The 19,794-nt window shown below is 43.7% G+C and overlaps 1 protein-coding gene across 1 annotated transcript; it reads right to left on the minus strand.

Moving 5' to 3' along the window:
- Nucleotides 1-1,881: 1,881 nt before the first annotated feature.
- Pgk1 (phosphoglycerate kinase 1) lies at nucleotides 1,882-18,351 on the minus strand. Its single transcript, XM_085838052.1, has 11 exons — nucleotides 18,174-18,351; nucleotides 13,521-13,571; nucleotides 11,054-11,209; nucleotides 10,787-10,931; nucleotides 8,650-8,753; nucleotides 7,627-7,746; nucleotides 5,814-5,928; nucleotides 5,245-5,424; nucleotides 2,974-3,151; nucleotides 2,654-2,752; nucleotides 1,882-2,349 (listed from the first exon to the last, which is right to left on the minus strand). The coding sequence occupies exons 1-11, from the start codon at nucleotides 18,236-18,238 to the stop codon at nucleotides 2,309-2,311; spliced, it is 1,254 nt and encodes a 417-aa protein (XP_085694178.1). The 5' UTR covers nucleotides 18,239-18,351; the 3' UTR covers nucleotides 1,882-2,308.
- Between the last annotated feature and the right edge of the window lie 1,443 nt (nucleotides 18,352-19,794).

Here is a 19,794-nt window from a genome sequence, read left to right on the forward strand (position 1 = left end):
TTGCAAACCCCTTCAACTCCTTCAGTGCTTCCTCTAACTCCTCCATTGGGGTCCCGTGCTCAGTCCAATGGTTGGCTGTAACCATCCACATCTATATTGGTCAGGCTCTGGCAGAGCTTTTCAGGAGACAGCTGTTATCACTGTCAGCAAGCACTTCTTGGCATCAGCGATAGTGTCTATATATGGGATGGATTCCCCAGGTGGGGCAGTCTCTGCTCCACTCTTTGTCCCTGTATTTAATTCCTTTACACAGGAGCCATTCTGGGTTAAAATTTTGGAGATGGGTGGGTGACCCTATCCCTCAAGCAGGGGGCCATGCCTAACCTCTGGATATGGTCTCAACAGGTTTTCCCTCCCCTTTGTGGAGTATTTCAGCTAATCTCACCCCCATTGGGTCCTGGGAGACTTTCCGGGCATCTGGGACTTTCTGGTTGCTACCCCCAGTTCCCTATCCCCCACTGCTATACACCTCTGTTCTATTTCCTGACCCTCTGTACATCTCACTAGCATCAATGGGAGGGGAGGCCCTTGGTCCTGAAGGCTTGATGAACCAGTGTAGAGGAATGCTAGGATGGTGAGGAGTGGGTAGGTGAGTGGGGGAGCACCCTTATAGAAGCAGGGTAAGGGATGATGGGATAGGGATTTTGCAGAGGGGAAACTTGGTAAAGGGTGATTACATTTGAAATGTAAGTAAAATATCCAATTAAAAAAAATGAAATCTGGAAGCCCATCCTTGCCAGCCTGGGCTACACAGTAACTCCTGGCAGAGTAAACAGAAAGGGAATCAAGGGTTTCCAAGGTGAAAACCCCTGCAACACCTACCCAATGTAGGGCAGCCAAGAAGTGGAACAGAGGCACCAAGGATTCCAGCAGATTTCTACACTTTAAAAACAAACTATCTGATGTGTTCACATATACTGTAATGGTCATACTTTTAGTGGGTGTTGGAATTAATCAGTAGCATAAAATAACTGGGAAATTACTGTTTTATTTTTCTGGTTTTAGACAGGTCTCACTTGGTAGCCTTGGTCAGTATTGAACTATGTGTTACACCATGCCCAGCAAAGAAAAAAGGAATAATAAAATGACAAAAATACAGCATATTACACACGTAAAAAATGGTACTTATAATCCTAGCTTTAACCTTAGGGCTCAGGGCTAGAGAGGTGGCTCAGCGGTTAAAAAGCACACTGACTGATCTTCTGAAGGTCAAATCCCGGCAACCACATGGTGGCTCACAACTACCCCATAATGAGTTCTGATGCCCTCTTCTGGTGTGTCGGAAGACAGCTACAGTGTACTTACATATAATAAAAAACAAACAAACAAACAAACAAACAAAACCCTAGGGCTAGAGAGAGTGTCTCAGACCACACTGGCCAAACTCACTATGTAGGCAAGAATGAAGTTCTCTCGTCCACACTACCCAGGGATGAGATTATAAGCAAACACCAGGCCAGGCTCTTTATAATCTAAGCTTCTGATTGAATTAGAACTTGGCAAAACAATACTGAGAATGAAGTGTATGTGGAAGACGCTACTGATCTCATTCTTCAGGCTATGAAACTGACACATTTGGAAACCACAGTACTTAGAACCACGAAGTGGGAATCAAGAGAAAAAAAAAATGATCCCATGAAAGATCTATAGATCATGAGTGGGAGGAATGAGCTGCCCCTTAATTTGGTTTTGCTTGTTTAAATTATGATATCCAATTACGAAACATTATCATAAAGCAATAGTAAAGAGCCTTCAGTAAAGAGTAGGCATTTATCTAATCCCACCCCACCCCACCCCCACCCCCGCAGCTCCAATCCTTCCATTCAGAATGTAGGTACTCTGCTGTTCTCACCCTTCTTAACAAAGTATGACAGGAAAAACTTCCATTTCAGTGGACATCTTTATTGTTTAATAGATCATCAACTTCTGCAGACTTACAGCTGGGATTTCATCAGATTGCCATGCTGAGTCATGAACAGTGAGTGACGAAGCTAACCAGAGGCTACATACGTCAGAGAGAGAGAGCTCAGCCTTTACAGCTCACTTCCTTTCTCAGGCAGAATATAAATAGACGCCCTCTACAATGCACAATGGTTTTAGTCACTAAGGAATTTAAATGGGATCTTGAAGAACGCAGACAAATCCTGATGCAGTAAAGACGAGCTGAGATGCTGTGCAACTGTTTAAGGGTTCCTGGTGCCGCATCTCAGCCACTAGCTGAATCTTGCGCTAACACCAAATGGAGATGCGGAAAACACTAGGTTGACTTAGGGGCTGTGCACAGGAACCAAAGGCAGGAAAGAAAATACTAAACATTGCTGAGAGCATCCACCCCAGGAAGGACTTTACCTGTTTTTGAGAAAGCACACACAGAGACAGCATTACTATAAGATCCCCTAAGCTACATCTACCAGCTCTTTATTAGGTTATATGGCAGAAGTTATGTTATCTGGCATTCCAGGTCCCAGGTCAACTAAAATGTGTTCCTACCTACCCCTCCTCCCACCACGCGGCTTTACTTGTGCTACCCTAGTTAATGTGATTGCTAGTGACAGCACTGTCCAAAAGTTAAAGTTCTCTACTCTTTGCCCCACTTCTCAGAATGCAGTCTTCACCCTGCCTTCAAAGAAGCCAAAACAGAGACCAAGCTTACCTTCCAGAAGCTCTAGACTGGCACCGCCCCCAGTGCTCACATGGCTGACTTTATCCTCTGTGTTCCATTTGGCACAGCAAGTGGCAGTGTCTCCACCACCTGATAAATGAAGAACAGAGGGGAAAATGTTTTGGCACCAAAACTAACTGTGGTTCCCAACCCAAAACTGGAGCTAATGAACTCCTCCCATCAAGAAGACCCCCTATGAATGACACATCTATGACCTATCAGAATCTAGAGACCCAGAAAATGTTAACCATTCCCCATGTGCCTTTCCCCTGAACATAATTCTGCCACATGTTTAGCACAGGAGCCCTTACCTATGATGGTGATGCAACCCCTAGAAGTGGCTTTCACCACCTCATCCATGAGTGACTTGGTTCCCCTGGCAAAGGCTTCCCATTCAAATACCCCAACAGGACCATTCCAAACAATCTGCTTAGCTCGGGCCACGGCCTCGGCATATTTCTTGCTACTCTCAGTACCACAGTCCAAGCCCTGGAGGGTAGAATTCAAAAGAGGATAAAAGTCAAGAAAACTTACCAGAAACAACTATCACCTCCACCAAGACCATAATGTAATGCTGATCAAGAGTTTCTTCTAGGACCAGACAGTAAGTAGTGATATGCCCTTAATCCCAGCATTTGGGAGGCAGAGGCAAGCAGATCTCTGTTGAGTCCAAAACCAACTTGTCTATAAAGTGCGTTCCAGGACAGCCAAGGCTACAGAGAAACCCTGCCTTGTAAAACAAAGTTCCTACCAGAATCAAAATGTACCCTTTAGCTCCCTTTAACTTATATGTATATGGCCTTTGATAAAAACATTCAATTTTATGGAAGATATCAAGTATGGGAAAAACCTCATGTTGCTTAATTAAAGACATTCTTACTGGCACTATAATAGTAAAGACCCACATCAGTGGTTCTCAACCCAGAGTGATTCTGCCTATCAGAGAGTCTGTGCCAATGTCTGAGGACATTTTAGACCGTCACACCTTGGGGTGTGCACAAACAAGTGGCACACTGTAACTGGTGGTACTATATGTGTCACAATATAAAAATAGCCTTGTCACAGCTAGAACTCCTTAAGATTCCAATAGAGACTGAGAAACACTGAACCCGATCAGCTGTGTTCAACCTTGCATGTATGGGATCTCCAGGAAGCCATGCTCAAACATGTGTTGGATCCCATTCCTATTGCCTTTTTTTTTTTTTTGAGACAGGCTCTTACTATGAACTTTGACTGGCCTGAAATTTGCTATATAGACCAAGCCAGCCTCAAATTCAGACCTGCTGGCCCTTGTCCCCAAGTACAATAGTGTGAGTGCCACCCTGCCTGGTCTATATGATTTATTTTTATTTGTGTGTGTGTATATGGTGTCCTACAGAGGCCAGCAAGGGCATTGGTCCCCCGAAACTGGAGATAAGTAGCTGTGAGTCACCCAATGTGGGTAAGTAGGAACCTAACTCTCCTAACTGCTAAGCCATCGCTCCAGACCCCAAATTTGCCTTTTAAAAACAATTTCCCAAAATGATACTTGAGGACCACACTTTGAGAAATGATAAGCAACTATCGATCAACATGATGACTTTATGCAGCTATCAAACTAAAGGTGTAGTGGCACACCAGTAATTACTAAACTTAATATCCTAAGTTCAAGGTACACCTAGGCTATACAAAAGATGAAGACCATCATGAAAATGAAAGAAGAGAAGGTATTTGGTACCAAACTATAGCCAATTACAAACCTTTCATGTACATATATTTCATACATTCCTTACAATTAAGTTCAATTTCATTACCTTTTTTGGTTTGTATTTTTAAGATAGGGTCCATGTCTTGTTGCCCTGGCTGTCCTTTAGATAGGTGGCCTCAAACTCAAAAATCTTCCTGCCTCTGCCTCCTGAGTGTTGTGATTAAAGGCAAGCACCACCACTGCCCAGCCACTTTGATTATCTATGTTTTGTGAAAGTTTTTAATTTTTATCTCTTATGATGATTGTTATTGTGGGACCACGCACATGTCATGTAGAAGTCAGAACAATTTTAGAACTGTTTCCTTCCAGTGCAGATCCCACAGATATAGCTCAGGACCATCAGGCTTGTGTAGCAAGCACTTTTACCCACTGAGCCATCTCACCGACCTGAATGTTTGCTTACAATGGCTTGTAGCTATTAGCACTGTAATCCAGAACAGTTCAAACCATGAAAGTACATAGTACCTGTCTCAAAGAAGAAAAAAAAAGTACATAATACTACCTGTAGCACATAGTGCTAAAACACGCATAGGAAAAGAATCAAGTGGGTTTGCCCTCTTATTAATGAAAACAGCGACAATGTGCTAGCACTGCTTTTACCCAGGGATTTGCCCTCAGGTCCTCACTGCATCATTTGCAGTGTTCTTTAACAGTTCCCATGGAGATTATTGGAGGGAAGAACTCAGGGGTAGCTCATTTCTTAACATCTATGAGACATACAGATGGACCTCCAATGCCACAAAAAAAAAAAAAATCTGCTAGATGAATGAATGGATGAATGAATGATGCCAAAAATTTCTGATCCCTTACATAAGCAAACAACCAGCTGACTCACCATCCAGCCAGCAGGTATACCGGAGGCCAAAGTAGCTTGGCCAGTCTTGGCATTTTCATCAAATTTGTCAGCAGTGACAAAGTCAACAGGCAAGGTAATCTTCACACCATTTTTCTCAGCTTTGGACATGAGACCTTTGACAATCTTGGCTCCTTCTTCATCATACAGAGATGTGCCAATCTACACAAGAAAGTCAAGGAGATGAAGATCAGCCCCTATACTAAGAACGGAACTGACTCATAAAACAGACAGGAGCGGAACACACTATAAAGCTATGAGTTTGAACCTTCCTAATGCTGGGACCCTTTTATATTCTTTTCTTGGCTACTTCATAACTCTAATTCTGCTTCTGTCGTGAATTGTAGTGTAAATATGTGATGTGCAGATTATCTGATATGCAGCCACTGTGAAAGGGTCAATTTTTAACCCACCCAGGGGTCACAACCACAGCTATAAATACAGGGACAAAAGCAACTTCACAGATTGAAATGTCTGTAGGATTCACATGCAGTTTACATAAACTGCTGCTTAGCAAACCATTTCACAGCCACTTGCCATTGGCTCCCTACCTCCATGTTGTTGAGCACCTTAAGAAAGGTAAAGGCCATTCCACCACCAATGATCATCTCATTGACTTTGTCTAGCATATTATTGATCAGCTGGATCTTGTCTGCAACTTTAGCTCTAGAAGAAAAAGCAAGGATCATCAAGGACAGCACAACTGATGAGTGTAGTGCTAATACTCAAAGCCACAGTAGGAAAGCAACAAAAGTACTGCCTAAAGTTTCCCACTTTCTCCAACCCTCTGTGCGTTGATCTATGTGTAAAGCCCTGGGTTTATTCTCAGCACCATAAACAGAAAAGCAAAACTTCCCTATCTAAACAACCATGCTCCCATCCAAAATTCACAAGGCCCAGATTGCCAGATTAGTAACTGAGGGTGTAAATGAAAAGTCTCCATAGACTCCTATTTGCATGCTTAGTCCCCAGTTGAACTGTCTGGAAAGGATGAGGAGGTGTGGCCTTGTTGGAAGGAATGTCACTCACTAGGAGTGGGCTTTAAGGTTTCCAAATTCCATACTAGGCCCAGTGTGCCTCCCTGCCTACTGCCTATAGATCAGGGTTCACACTATCCTTAGCTTTAAGTGTTCAGAAATCTTCCAACATATCCCCTGTTCTTGAAGGAAGACTGCTGTATTTCAGGCTTATTCTGAAACCTCAATAGCACCAGCAGGGGCATTCACTCCCATATTACAGATCTTCATTCAGAACAAACCCAGATAGCTCAAATGTTAATGTGAAGAAGCCAAAGACCAGAGTCTGATGCTTTTAACTCATTAAAAAATGTTCAGCCGGGCAGTGGTGGTGCACGCCTTTAATCCCAGCACTCGGGAGGCAGAGGCAGGCGGATTTCTGAGATCGAGGCCAGCCTGGTCTACAAAGTGACTTCCAGGACAGCCAGGGCTACACAGAGAAACCATGCCTCGAAAAAACAAAACAAAACAAACAAACAAAAAAAAAAAAAAAAAAAAAACAAGGTTCAAATAAAGAAAATATCCAATAAAAAATAAAGTAGAAAAAAAAGATATTTAAAAAAAAAAGTTTCATGGGGCTGGTGGGATGGCTTAGAGGTTAAGAACACTGGCTGCTCTTCCAGGTCATGAGTTCAATCCCCAGCAACCACATGGTGGCTCAAAACCATCTATAGGGGACCTGATGCCCTCTTCAGGCAGGCAGATGTATATGCAACAAAGCGCTCATACATTAAATAAAATTACATAAAAAGAAAAGGTTCAAAGTTTTCAGGATTTTTTTTTTTTTTTGGTTTTTCGAAACAGGGTTTCTCTGTATAGTCCTGGCTGTCCTGGAACTCACTCTGTAGACCAGGCTGGCCTCGAACTCAGAAATCCACCTGTCTCTGCCTCCCCAGTGCTGGGATTAAAGGCATGCGCCACCACGCCTGGCAGTTTTCAGGATTTTAAGACAACACAAAACCCTATAAGCATCTTGGTTTCTCTAAGGACCCTGAAACAGAGCTCATGAAGTCTAGAGAGCAACTATGTTATGTGAAGCTGACAATTCTAGAGTCAAGTTTTCATGAGGAAATACAGAGTATGCATTAGTCATGGAGGGTGGGGGAACAGTCCATTGAAGGGTCATGGTTCTCTAAGCAGAAAGAGGCTGCTGCCTAACAGCTATGCCAAGTAAAATGCAGCTTGCTCGTCCAAGCAGTCCAAGTTCCTCTACCAGATGATCAGCCCTGCATCCCTGACCTGACCTCTGTAAACTGTCCCTTTATTAAACTGTCCTCAGTTACCCAATGTTATAACCACTACCAGGCCAACACTATTTAAAGTATGATCCAAAAGTGTTCTTTCATACCCTCCCAAGATAGCCAGGAAGGGTCGCTCTGGACTCTCCAAAGCCTTGGCAAAGTAGTTCAGCTCCTTCTTCATCAAAAATCCACCAGCCTTCTGTGGCAGATTCACACCCACCATGGAGCTAGGGAAAAAAAAGAAAAATGTATTCAAAATCTAGTCAAATTGTACCATGTCCCCACCTAGAAGTCAGTTCCATACCACTAAACTGCTTTCATCACTTCTAAGATACTAAGAGACTGGTTTCATCCCTATATTGCAATAAAGCCACTTACATCTTCCATAACTTTTCTGACTAATAGTTTATAATCAAGGGCAAAAAAAGCAATGAACTGACGTGGAAGATACCCAGGAAAAGGGTTGGAAAGATGGCTCAGGAGTTAAGATCATTCGCTGTTCTTGGAGAGAACCTGGATTCCGAACCCAATCCCCAAAGTACAGCTCAAAAGCCTCTGTAACTCCAGTCCCAGGGAAACAAACGCCCTCTTCTGGCCTCTGAGGGCACTGCATATACATGGTGCAGAGAAACATGCAGGCAAAACACAATAGGAAGGAAGAACATGCTCAGTTAATAGTTTTCAATAGGCCGAAGGTTAATCACAGAATATAATCAGCCAGTTGATGAGAACATGTTTTGATAGTATGTTTCCAAAGGTAAGAAAATTCTACAAAAGGCATCCAAAGTTAGAGAAGCCTGTTCCTGAAGCTATAAAAGAAAAGCGTTATTTAGTACTCCCAATTTTTTATCTGTATTTCCACTTTGAAACAGGATATTTAACAAGAGTCATATAGCACCAAGTAGAGAGAGAAGTTAAAAATATCTCTTGGTTCTTATTGTCAACCTAAGACAACCTAGAGTTCCCTCGAAGAGGAACCCTCCAGCTCAAAATGCTTTTGATTTTGAGTGTCTAAATCACAATCAATACAATAGAAGATTGTAATCTCTAAAAACAGTCCAGAATTTGAATGTCTCAGGTGCCTAAGATCATTGTGCTCTGCCTAGTACTGACAAGGTTCTTTTTGGTACCTATGGGCTCGGTGTGCAGTCCCAAAAGCATCATTGACATAGACATCTCCTAGTTTGGACAGTGAGGCTCGGAAAGCATCAATTTTGGCTGGCTCAGCTTTAACCTGCAGAGAAAAGTTTAAAAAGAAAAATCTAATATAGAAAATGTCGATGACTCCAAAAAACACCAAAAGCATTTCAGACCACCAAGAATAGGAAACTAGCAAGGAAACTTGCTAGTTTCACAACTAGCAAGAGGGTCAATCATTTGGTCATTTCTTATCCCCTCTGCCTCTCCCTGAAAACTATACACACATATATGCACACACACATACACAATAAATTTTTCAAAACAAAAATGTTTGAGGGGAAATAAGAAATTGAAAGCTTTTCATGGAAAAAGATGCCATAGAAACTAACAATCGAGACACTTCCCATTTTTTGACCTGACAGTGGGTACAAGGAAGGCAATGTTAATTCTAAAAATAACAATGTAGACACACTGGATAACATTCCATTATGAGGGTGGACAGATGGCCCAGTGGCACTTGCTGCTCCTCCACAACACATACTGGAGCTCACAACTAACTGCCTGGCACTTGTGGCCCTGTTTGTGCACCTGTACACACATATACATACACATCATAAAAATAAAATTGAACTGTCTTATGTTTGTGTCCAGTTTGAACTTTCAGGCATTCTAAGCCATTATTAGACTCTGAATAGCAACTGACCTAACTAAGTCAGTTCATTGATTCCTGAATAAAAACACTCTGCATCAACTTTCCAGTTGCTCCTGCCATTTCTAAGCACTAGAGCTTTTGAGTCTTGAGTTTCAGTTTAAAAGGGCAGCAAATTTTAGGTCAGCATTTAACTAGTAGTACTGTAGCAAGCACACCAAAGCAGGGTAGGGCCAAGCTCAGGGCCTGTGCTGCTAAGAAAAGAAACTGCTTGAAAGCAAGCACTCCAGATGCCTTAAGAAATGTCAGAGGTCAAAGGGGAACTGATGCCGCAGAGAATCTTGTTCTCACATCATTGAAGAGCCAAAGAGAAAATACTAGGAAGTGACATTCGTGCCCCTTCTAACCAAAGGGTAAATCCAATACCGTGCCCAAAAAAGCGGCTTGAACACTTTTGGTAGTTGAATTCTGCTGTCAGGTCTAGGAGCCAGTCTAGTGGATTGTCTATAACAGCCTTTCTAGGATAATGGCAGGGGAGTAGATTCAAACTCTGCACAATTAACTACATGACCCACAAAGTCAACAACATTTACTATGTGGATCTTTGTAGGAAAAGCGTACAGATCTAATGGACTTTCATGAACCTATAAAGCAACAGTGACTTCAGCAAAATGACTGCCTTTCTGAAACCAAAGCCCCTTTCTTTAGCAAATGAGGATGACACCCATACCTACATATGTTAATGAAAACATTACATTTCATTTAAAAAAAATGCCTTTAGCCAGGTGTGTGAGGACATGCCTCAAAGACCAGGAGTTCAAGGTCATCCTAGGCTACAAATTTCAGACCAGCCTGAGCTCCACAGCACAGGAGCTACATGAGAACGTATCTCAAACCACACCTACCCAACTCAAAAGAAACGAAATTCCTTAAAGTAATCTCACTATTGCCATTACCTTCACTCAAGACTCATTAATTATCCAATAGAATTCTTGTATGTTTTCAAAGGTATTTCAAACATGAACAGAAAGAGACCATCTGCACTGCTGCTCATATTCCATTCCATGACAGATTATGCAGCTTGTATACTCCTTGGTAATTCAGAAACATCATGCTGTGCCTTTATACAATTGTTTGTACCCAGGGCATTGTCCACTACCACCGAGTCACATCCACGGACCCGCCCATCTATACATTTTTACATGTATGTTACACTTCAATTTAAAAAAAAAGTTTGGGCCAAGTGTGGTGGCACATGCCTCTAGTCCCAGCAGTTGGGAGGCAGAGGCAGGCGGATTTCTGAGTTCAAGGCCAGCCTAGTCTACAGAGTGAGTTCCAGGACAGCCAGGGCTACACAGAGAAACCCTGTCTTGAAAAAACAACAAAAAAAAGTTTGGGAAGTTTCCCCTATTCTTTCATCATGGCCTCATGCAATTTGAGGCCCGATGGCCCAATAATATCAAAATCACAGGTCCTACCTTGTTCCCAGAAGCATCTTTTCCCTTCCCTTCTTCCTCTACATGAAAGCGGAGGTTTTCCAGCAGGATGACAGTCCCAGCAGCTGGGTTGGCACAGGCATTCTCGACTTCTGGGCCCACACAATCCTTCAAGAACAGAACATCCCTAGGGGATGGGGGAGCAAGAGATGGAGAGACTGGAGTGGCCTGAAAGCTGAGACCCAGTGGCAGGCAGCCTGCTGACTACCTTACCTCCCAGCTCGCCAGCACCACAGCCCTGTAACTCACTTGCCCAGCAGAGATTTGAGTTCAGCAGCAACTGGCTCTAAGGAGTACTTGTCAGGCATGGGAACACCATCAGGCCGGCCCAGGTGGCTCATAAGGACAACCGACTTTGCTCCATTGTCCAAGCAGAATTTGATGCTTGGAACAGCAGCCTTGATCCTATAACCAAGAGAAGACAGAAGGCAGACCAATGTTATTCGAGGAATTAGTGGGAACTATTTGAACTCATGACTTCACAAAATAAATCTCCCTTTCTCCTCCAAGGTTCCTCGGGTCTGACAGCTGCAGAATTCCGATGCGTTCAGAAGACAAACACGATACAAAGCTGCTACCTGCCCTTACAAAGTCTCATTATGGACCTGTTCCTCATGCAGAAAACAACTTAGCAAGCCTGAAGCTGCTGTCTATGGCAGCACCTGCCTGGGTTAACTGGTTCAGGGGCTGGGGGCGCACCTTAGTTGGTAAAGCACTTCCCCGGCATGCACAAAGCCCTGGGACTATCATCAGCACCACACAAACTGCACATGGTGATGTACATCTGTGATCCCAGCACTTGGGAGGTAGAGGAGAGAGAGACTCCGAAGTTCAAGGTCATCCTAGTAAGTAACAGCAAATTTGAGGCCAGCCTCAGACACATGAGGCCATGCCTGTAAACAAATGGCCTCAGCTTTTAAAGTGTCCCCTCAGTGCTCTGACAACAGCTGTTCACTGATTCTTACACGCTGTATAAGCAAGGTAATGCACACTCAACACCTGCTCCCTCATTCTGAAATGAGTAGTTGCTAGGTAGAAGGTACCGTTGTGACCAGAGTCATTTGGTACCCAAAGGAAGTGAAATTAATATACAAAAAGATATCTCTATGCAAAAGTTTATTATAGAATTGTTCACAATGGCTAAAATAGTCTACCTCACTGCCCAGCAGCAGATGAATACAGAAAACAAGGTACCATTCAGTAACAAAACATAACATCTATACCCACATAAATCTTTAAAAATGTTTTAATTTAAAATAAAAAGCTAGGCTTTGTAGAATACACTTGTAAACCAACACTTGGAAGGTCTAAGCAAGAAGGTCCGCAGGTCAAGCCCAGCATAAAGTGAAACAATGTCTCAGAATAATGTTCTGAAGTAAAGTCTTATAAATTTTCTCAACAGTGTTATTATATAAAAATTCCATTTCTGCAGGGGCACTGGAGAGTACACAGTAGTTAAGGATTGCAGCTATTCTAGAGGGCTGCTCAGTTTCCAGCAGCCATCAACTGGCTTACAGCCACCATAACTTCACCTCCAGTGTATCCAATGCCCTCTTCTGGCCTCCACAGGCAACCACTCCCCCCCACCCCCCCACCCCACCCCCCCCCCACACACACACAAATAAATCTTTACAAAGGAATTCTACCCGTTTAGTGGTGGCGCACACCTTTGAGCCCAGCACTTGGGAGGCAGAGGCAGGAAAATTTCTGAGTTTGAGGCCAGCCTGGTCTACAAAGTGAGTTCCAGGATAGCCAGGGCTACACAGAGAAACCCTGTCTCAATAAAAAACCAAAAATCAAAAAAGAAACTTTGCTTCTTAACCTAGTACCCAAATTAGAGGCACAAGCAAACCAAACTCCCCCACCACCACCAACAAAAAGACTTTATCTGGGCTATTTAGAACAATCACCAAGACTACATGCAATGGTAAAATTTACTGATATTAACAGTTCTCTTACATAGCTTGTTTCATAAGACAATTAACATTTAACTTCAATAGTCTTTTAAAAAATAGAAACTCCAAATTCCTTAAAAATTTTTAAAATAAGGACTCTCTTGAGATGTTTTGGCTGTTGGTAGCTGAGGGTCTTTTCCTGGGGGGCGGCAGGGAAGGTCTGGAATTTTCTGGTTTTTTATTAATTCTTCAAAAATGCCATACAATGTGTGTTGATGCTATTGACCCCTCACTTGTTTTGGCTCGTTGTATAGCCTAGGATGACCTGAAACTGGCTTTGTAATACCTCAGGCTACTTTCAACGTAAAACTCATGGGCCTCCTAAATCCAGACTCCCAGGCACTAGGATTAGAGGGATACACCATTATGTCAAGCTACATTTGGGGGCGGGGGGGGGGGGGACCGGCAGAGGAGATTGTTTGTTTTGTTTGTGTGGGTTTTTTGTTTTGATTTTTGGGTTTTTTTTCCCTTGGGTCTCTACAGACCTGGCTATCCTAGAACTCTTTGTTCGGTCTCAAGATGAGACCTCTGCCTCCCAAGTGCTGGGACTAAAGGAATAGGCATACACTACCACACCCTGCTTAGGACTGTTTTTTATACAATATATTTTTCATAAATTTAGAATATTAACTCCCACACTGACAGGTTAGTAAATCAAAACCATGGCTTCAACTGCTGTACTCCCAGTGTGGAAAGAAAGAAATTTGTACTCCAGATACTCAAACAAATGCAACCCAAGCCAGGTTTAAGAGGAATCTTACCTTTGGTTATTTGTTATCTGGTTGTTCTTCATAGGAACGTTGAAGTCCACCCTAGAAAAGAAAAAGGTTTCAGTTTCATAGCCATGATCAATGTCTTGGTCCCTAAGTATTTTATTGAAGTCATTAAAAGACAGAGGGCTGGCAAGATGACTCAGGGCACGGGCACTTGTTGGCGAGCCTGACCACCTACCTGAGTGTTATCCCCAAGACCCATGGGTGGAAGAAAGCAAGTTATCATCTCAACTCCACAAGGGCCTGAGCTGAATTCTGTTTAGTATGATGGTCTCTGTAGCAGTCTGAGGGGGGAACAGGTAATAAGTAACGCCCCTTGATTCTAGTTATCTTGATATTGCTTCTGGCTCCTTGGGATAACACTCCCCAAAGAAAAAAAATTTTAAAAAAACAAAAACAAAAAAACACAGTAAGACGATTTCCTTCTTCCTAGAGAATGCCTGACTAGAGCTTGAATAGGCAAAACAATACTTCAATATAAGATAATAGTGGCTTTCAAAAAACCTGAGGGGGAAAAAATGAGTGAGATGTGCCTTGGCCCACTGACAATAGATAAGTGGGAGGCATATGATCAAAAAAATACAAGCTAATACAATGAAGATGTCCCTTTTAACCTAACAGATTACTGCCTTTCTTTTTTGTGGTGGTGCTGCGGATTGAACCCAGGGACCTGAGCATGACACCCCCAGTCCTGTTTTACCATTAGGAACCAATTCTGAACTCTTTCCTACAGGGTGGTGATTTTACTAAGTTGTGTCTGCCATGATTTTGAGAGATTCATTCTGCCATGTAGCTTGCCTTCATTCATCTCCTGAATGAATACTAAGATCAAGTATATACTAAGACATTTTTCATTATTTTTTCTTAAATGATTATACTATCTGGCTAAGCATTTATAAATGTTAAAAGGTTTAGAAGGTTTAGAAGTGCCACCTAATATCACACTGCTGTTAGTTACTATTATATGCCATTAATTCCCCAAACTATAACTGCTATTTGAAAGAATGATAATAAAAGCATTACTTTTGGTACCATTCACTAAGGGGCTGCAATGAGGGGTCAAGACTACCACTGTTCTTGATTGTGAAATTCCATCTTTCCCATTTTCACTGGTCTTTCCCGTCTGCAGCAGTGACCACAAACCCTGCAGGTCACTGGCTTCCTCTCTACCCTGAACACCAATCTACCTCACAAAGGAGCTTGAGGGACATACTTCTTGATTCCAATTTAAAATTAAAAGGCAGTGTACCTCTGAACAAAGAAATGCACTCTAAGCCCGGTGTGGTGGCGCACCTTTAATCTTGGGAGGCAGAGGCAGGTGGATTTCTGAGTTCGAGGCCAGCCTGGTCTACAAAGTGACTTCCAGGACAGCCAAGGCTACACAGAGAAACCCTGTCTCGAAAAATAAATAAATAAATAAATGAAAGAAAGAAAGAAAGAAAGAAAGAAAGAAAGAAAGAAAGAAAGAAATGCACTCTAGTTGGTTTCAGGCACTTAAGGCACCCTCTTTAAATATCCTGAGCAGGCCCTTGCCAGCCTTAAAGTGCACACCACAGCAGATCCAATATCCCATTACCAGGACTGAGTTCCCCTCTTGCAGCCTCCTAGAGAAGATAATGGACAAAAGGGTTAACTGCACAGGGTGGATAGTGCTGCTTCCTGCACCCAGAACCTTACAAGAAGGAATGAATGCCTTTGGGCTAAACTATCCAACCATCTGTGGCTTCTATCCAAGCTGTGATGGCATCAGCTTACCGACGAAAACTGGATTAGTTCTCACTGACCTCTTGATTGCCTTTGACCTTCACTCTCTCCTAGACTTACAACTCGGCCTTTAGCTTCTCTCCTGAAGACTCCAAAGCAGGAACAGCGTTCCTTACACACATCACTTGTTCACTTAGGGGGAGGGGAAACGTGGTGTATACACACACATATATACATATATACTGAGCATACATACATCTATATACGTATATACTGGGAAAAACTGAGTTTCTGTGCAGTCTTTGCAATCTTTTCCAACTCCGTAATTACTCCAAAATAAAACTTTTTCAAAGCAAAGAAACAAAACAAAAACTTTCTATAGAGAACATTAAATTAGAATTATCACATCTTTGTTGAAATCTCGGGATTCCAGGCCCTGTTCAACTAAAACTAAGGGAAGAAACCATGCCCACCACTGCCTCGTGGACTGATTGCTAAAGTCTGCTAGTATGATGGTGTCTGCTCTCCGTTTTCCTCTTCCCACCAGAGCTGTTGCTTCAAAAGTCCCAAAAGAAAACCAGTGAGGTTGAGGGAAGAAAACGTACAAGAAAGAGAAGTGCCAGCAAGCAAAAGATGACTAGGGACCTATGGGTAAAAAGGAAATGACATGACAAGAATCAGCAGGAAATGTACTCACAGAGCCTTGTAAAATCAACTAGAGTGAGGCGGAACCTGTTGGCGTTTCTGGCTTATTTTAAAGTTTCTCCAAAAGGAACTGGGGTGACTCAGTGGTAGGGTGCTCAAGCACAAGGTGGCTAGTGTTCCCCAACACAATGAAAACTAATAAAAGTTACCAACAACAAATCAACTTCCCTTGCCAATTTTAAGCAAGGGACTAGTCAAAAGACAAGAGCACCCTTCTACAGAGCTGAAAGGAGGTGAGTGAACGGGCCCAGGACGCCCCATTTCTGAAGCACTGCCAGCAACTACCACAAAAGGCACTGAAACAAAAAAGGTATTGAGCTCACCCAGGCATGGCTGCCTAGACTCCTCAGAGAAGCCTACAAGGCAACTCCCCATTCAAAATGCATTAATCTGGAAACCAAGCAACTTCACCACTGTGGCCTAAATACCAACCAACAAGTACAATGTAACCATATTACAGAAGGACTGCAAACTCGACAGATAAAGTCTATCCCAACCTGTTCCTGAGTCATGTTCAAGGAGCTAAAGAGACCCAAATCCTAGTCCTGGCTCTGCTACATTCTCTGGACCTCAATAACCTTCACCGTGCCCTTTTCCATCAGCCAAAGGAGGCCAGCCAGTCTTTTTCAGGCTTAAAGGTTAACCTGGGTTAAATGAAACTTGATTTGGGGCAAAAGAGAACTGTTGCCTCCTGCCTCACCCTCAACCAGAGTTAATTCCTTTAAAATAGTTTCTCTGTGGAAGATAGCATAAAGTCCCAAACTGCCATCCCACAAAAGTGACCAGCACAATGGCCCACTGTCTTGTCTTTGAGCAGCTGCATGCATCTGGAAAGGTCAGCCTCAAGCCAGTAGTGCCTGTCTTCCTCACAGGATGAATCTTTTGTCCTTAGAACAGAATGAAAAGTTAGCTAGAACCTGCCCTTTATCTATGATTAGGGTGGCTGGGATTTCTACTCCATCCTGATTATTCTATCCCATTTGGGGTAACATTAAGTGTTTTGCACGAACATAATACAGTGGGTTGGTTCTGGATATCAGCCCAGGAAGAGAAGGCCACCTACCAATATTGGCTACGATAAAATATGTGCCTGTACAGAGGCCAGAGAACCTCTGTTCCCTTACATGTGTTAGTATCTAAAGGATGCCCTCACTTGAACTGGCCCAAATCTTCAAAGGGACCAGGATTACTGCCAATCAATCATCCGCTTCCAAAGAAGGTCAAGCAGGCAGAGTAGTCAGTCACTGCGACCATCTATGGCCCTTAAGACTTCCTATCCTTGGGTCCTATAGTTGTTACATGAACAACCAGGCCCATCAGTTTTTATGTATCTAACCATCATCCTTGACTCCTGGCAAAAAAAAAAAAAAAAAAAAAAGTATACATTATGAAAGGCAAAAATACAGACGATGCATACACCCTAGTAATTCTTTCAGGTAAGGGAGAAGCCAAGTTAGTGACCAGGGACCCATGTGCCACGTGCGTGGGAGCCTTCCTCAGTTCTGACATCCTGCTTCTCTAGCCACTTCTAGAGTGAGGTTACAGGCCTCCAACTCCCGGCGGCCACACCCTGCATGTGTCACAATCCTGATGCAAACCCCAAGGCCAAGAGTCCAACCGCAAGGTAGGGCAGCAGAGGCCTGTTATATAAGCCAGCCGTACAGAGCTTCATCCAGTGGGCCTCACCCTCCCACCCACAATTCTTTGGGGAGAGGGACCTCCACTCGAGAGGATTTTGAGCAACATCTTTTGGGAAAGAACTCATTTGTACCAGGACCAATGAAACGTGGGCGGTTTCGGATTCGTCACGGATGGTCCAAGAATCTTGGGGGAAGGGAAACTAGCTAAATGACCTTTCAAGGTCCCTCAGCAGGGGCCTAGAGATTTGCAGGATAAGTATTAGGTCCATTCTCACTACAAGAGACGAAACCGCACTTCAGAAATGGGGAAAAGATTGAGTCCTGAGAATCTGAGCCCTTTATCAGTAGGATCAACTCCCTAAAGGACACATTTGGTCGTTTTAAGCTAGAAGAAAAGCAGTTAGGACGCAGAAAAGCAAACTCAGACAGTCTCCGCCCCAATGGGATGAGAGGAACAGCCTTAACCTCCAAGACCAGGACCCCCAAGACCCAGCTGAAAAATAAGTGCAACTTAAGGTGATGGGGAAAGCGTGCTTGCCAAGGCCAGAGAGAATGTGGCCCCGAGGGCTTGAGGGCAGCAGTACGGAATTACCTCATCACGACCCGCTTCCCCTTCACGTCCAGCTTGTCCAAAGTCAGCTTGTTGGAAAGCGACATTTTGGCAACACCGTGAGGTCGAGAGGCCCGGAGATGAGGAAGAGGAGAACAGTGCGGCAGACGTGCGCTTTTGAAGCGTGCAGAATGCCGGGCTTCGGGAGGACCTTTGGGCTCCCGCCCCGCCCCTGGCCCCGCCTCTAAGCCCGCCCCTGAGCCCGCCCCCGGACCCACCCCTTCCCAGCCTCTGCGCCCAGAAAGCGAAGGAGCAAAGCTGCTATTGGCCGCTGCCCCAAAGGCCTACCCGCTTCCATTGCTCGGCGGTGCTGTCCATCTGCACGAGACTGGTGAGACGTGCTACTTCCATTTGTCACGTCCTGCACGACGCGAGCTGCGGGGGGGGGGGGGGGGGACTTCCTGACTAGGGGAGGAGTAGAAGGTGGCGCGAAGGGGCCACCAAAGAACGGAGCCGGTTGGCGCCTACCGGTGTATGTGAAATGTGTGCGAGGCCAGAGGCCACTTGTGCAGCGCCCAGCGGGGCTGCTAAAGCGCATGCTCCAGACTGCCTTGGGAAAAGCGCCTCCCCTACCCGGTAGAATTCCCAGGCGCCTTTTCTAGACCTTTGCAAATGTCATCCCCTTTTGGAATCCTCTGCTTTAATGGAAGTCTACATAAGGCCTTACTTAGTAATCGAAACCTCTCAGAAGTTAAAAAAGGACCAGGCCTCCCCCCCTTTTATAATAAAAAAGTACAATATAATTGCTGTGGTTACATTATTCATAATGACGAATATATACAGCATGTGTCATGCTAACTAACAATGCTCATAAAATTCCTAAGTACGTTCTGTTATTAAAGATGAAGTAACTGATAGACAAAGATTTAGTGTCTTATCAAGATTGCAAAGCATCTAAGTGATCATTTCAATCCTGGGCCACTGTGATTTCGACTGCTTTGGGAGGGTAACTCAGTGGTAAAATGCGGGCCAGAGGCCGTGGATCCAATCTCCAGCACTGTTTTAAAACAAAAACAAAACTTTAAATCTCTACTGACACTCATTTGGGCTAAGGACGCTGCTCAGTGGTAAAGTGCTTGCCTGACGGTCTGAGGCAGGACAACTAGTTAGGAAATTGAAGGGCACATGAGAAATGGAAGCCCTTCTTCACTCTCCTGGTTTTTTCTTTCCACCTCTCTCACTGGCTGATACCCAGGAGTGACTGACTGGCCAAAGCACCTCTGGAAGTTACTATATTTTGTGAAGTAACTCAGAAAGACAATACCATGTGTTTTCTATCCTACGCAGCTTTTTATATAAGCATATACATGGAGTGGGGAGAGACAGGTCCAGGAAAGGGAAACAGTTTTAAGAGAACAGAGGACGGAAAAAGAACTGGGTAACAGGAGCCACGTGACATGGAAGACACAAAGGACTGCAGGAATGCTGAGAGCCCCCATGGTTATCCAATAGCAGTAGTGCAGTCTGAAATCGGATACATACAAGCGACTTTACACAGACTGAGAAGGTTGTCCTTTAAGTACACACACACACATACACACACACACACACACACACACACACACACACAAAAAAAAAGCCATAAATTTTGAGGTCTGCACCT

This window comes from Mus caroli, unplaced genomic scaffold (genome assembly GCF_978045245.1).
Source record: "Mus caroli unplaced genomic scaffold, Mus_caroli_1 scaffold_5, whole genome shotgun sequence".
NCBI classification, from domain to species: Eukaryota; Metazoa; Chordata; class Mammalia; order Rodentia; family Muridae; genus Mus; species Mus caroli.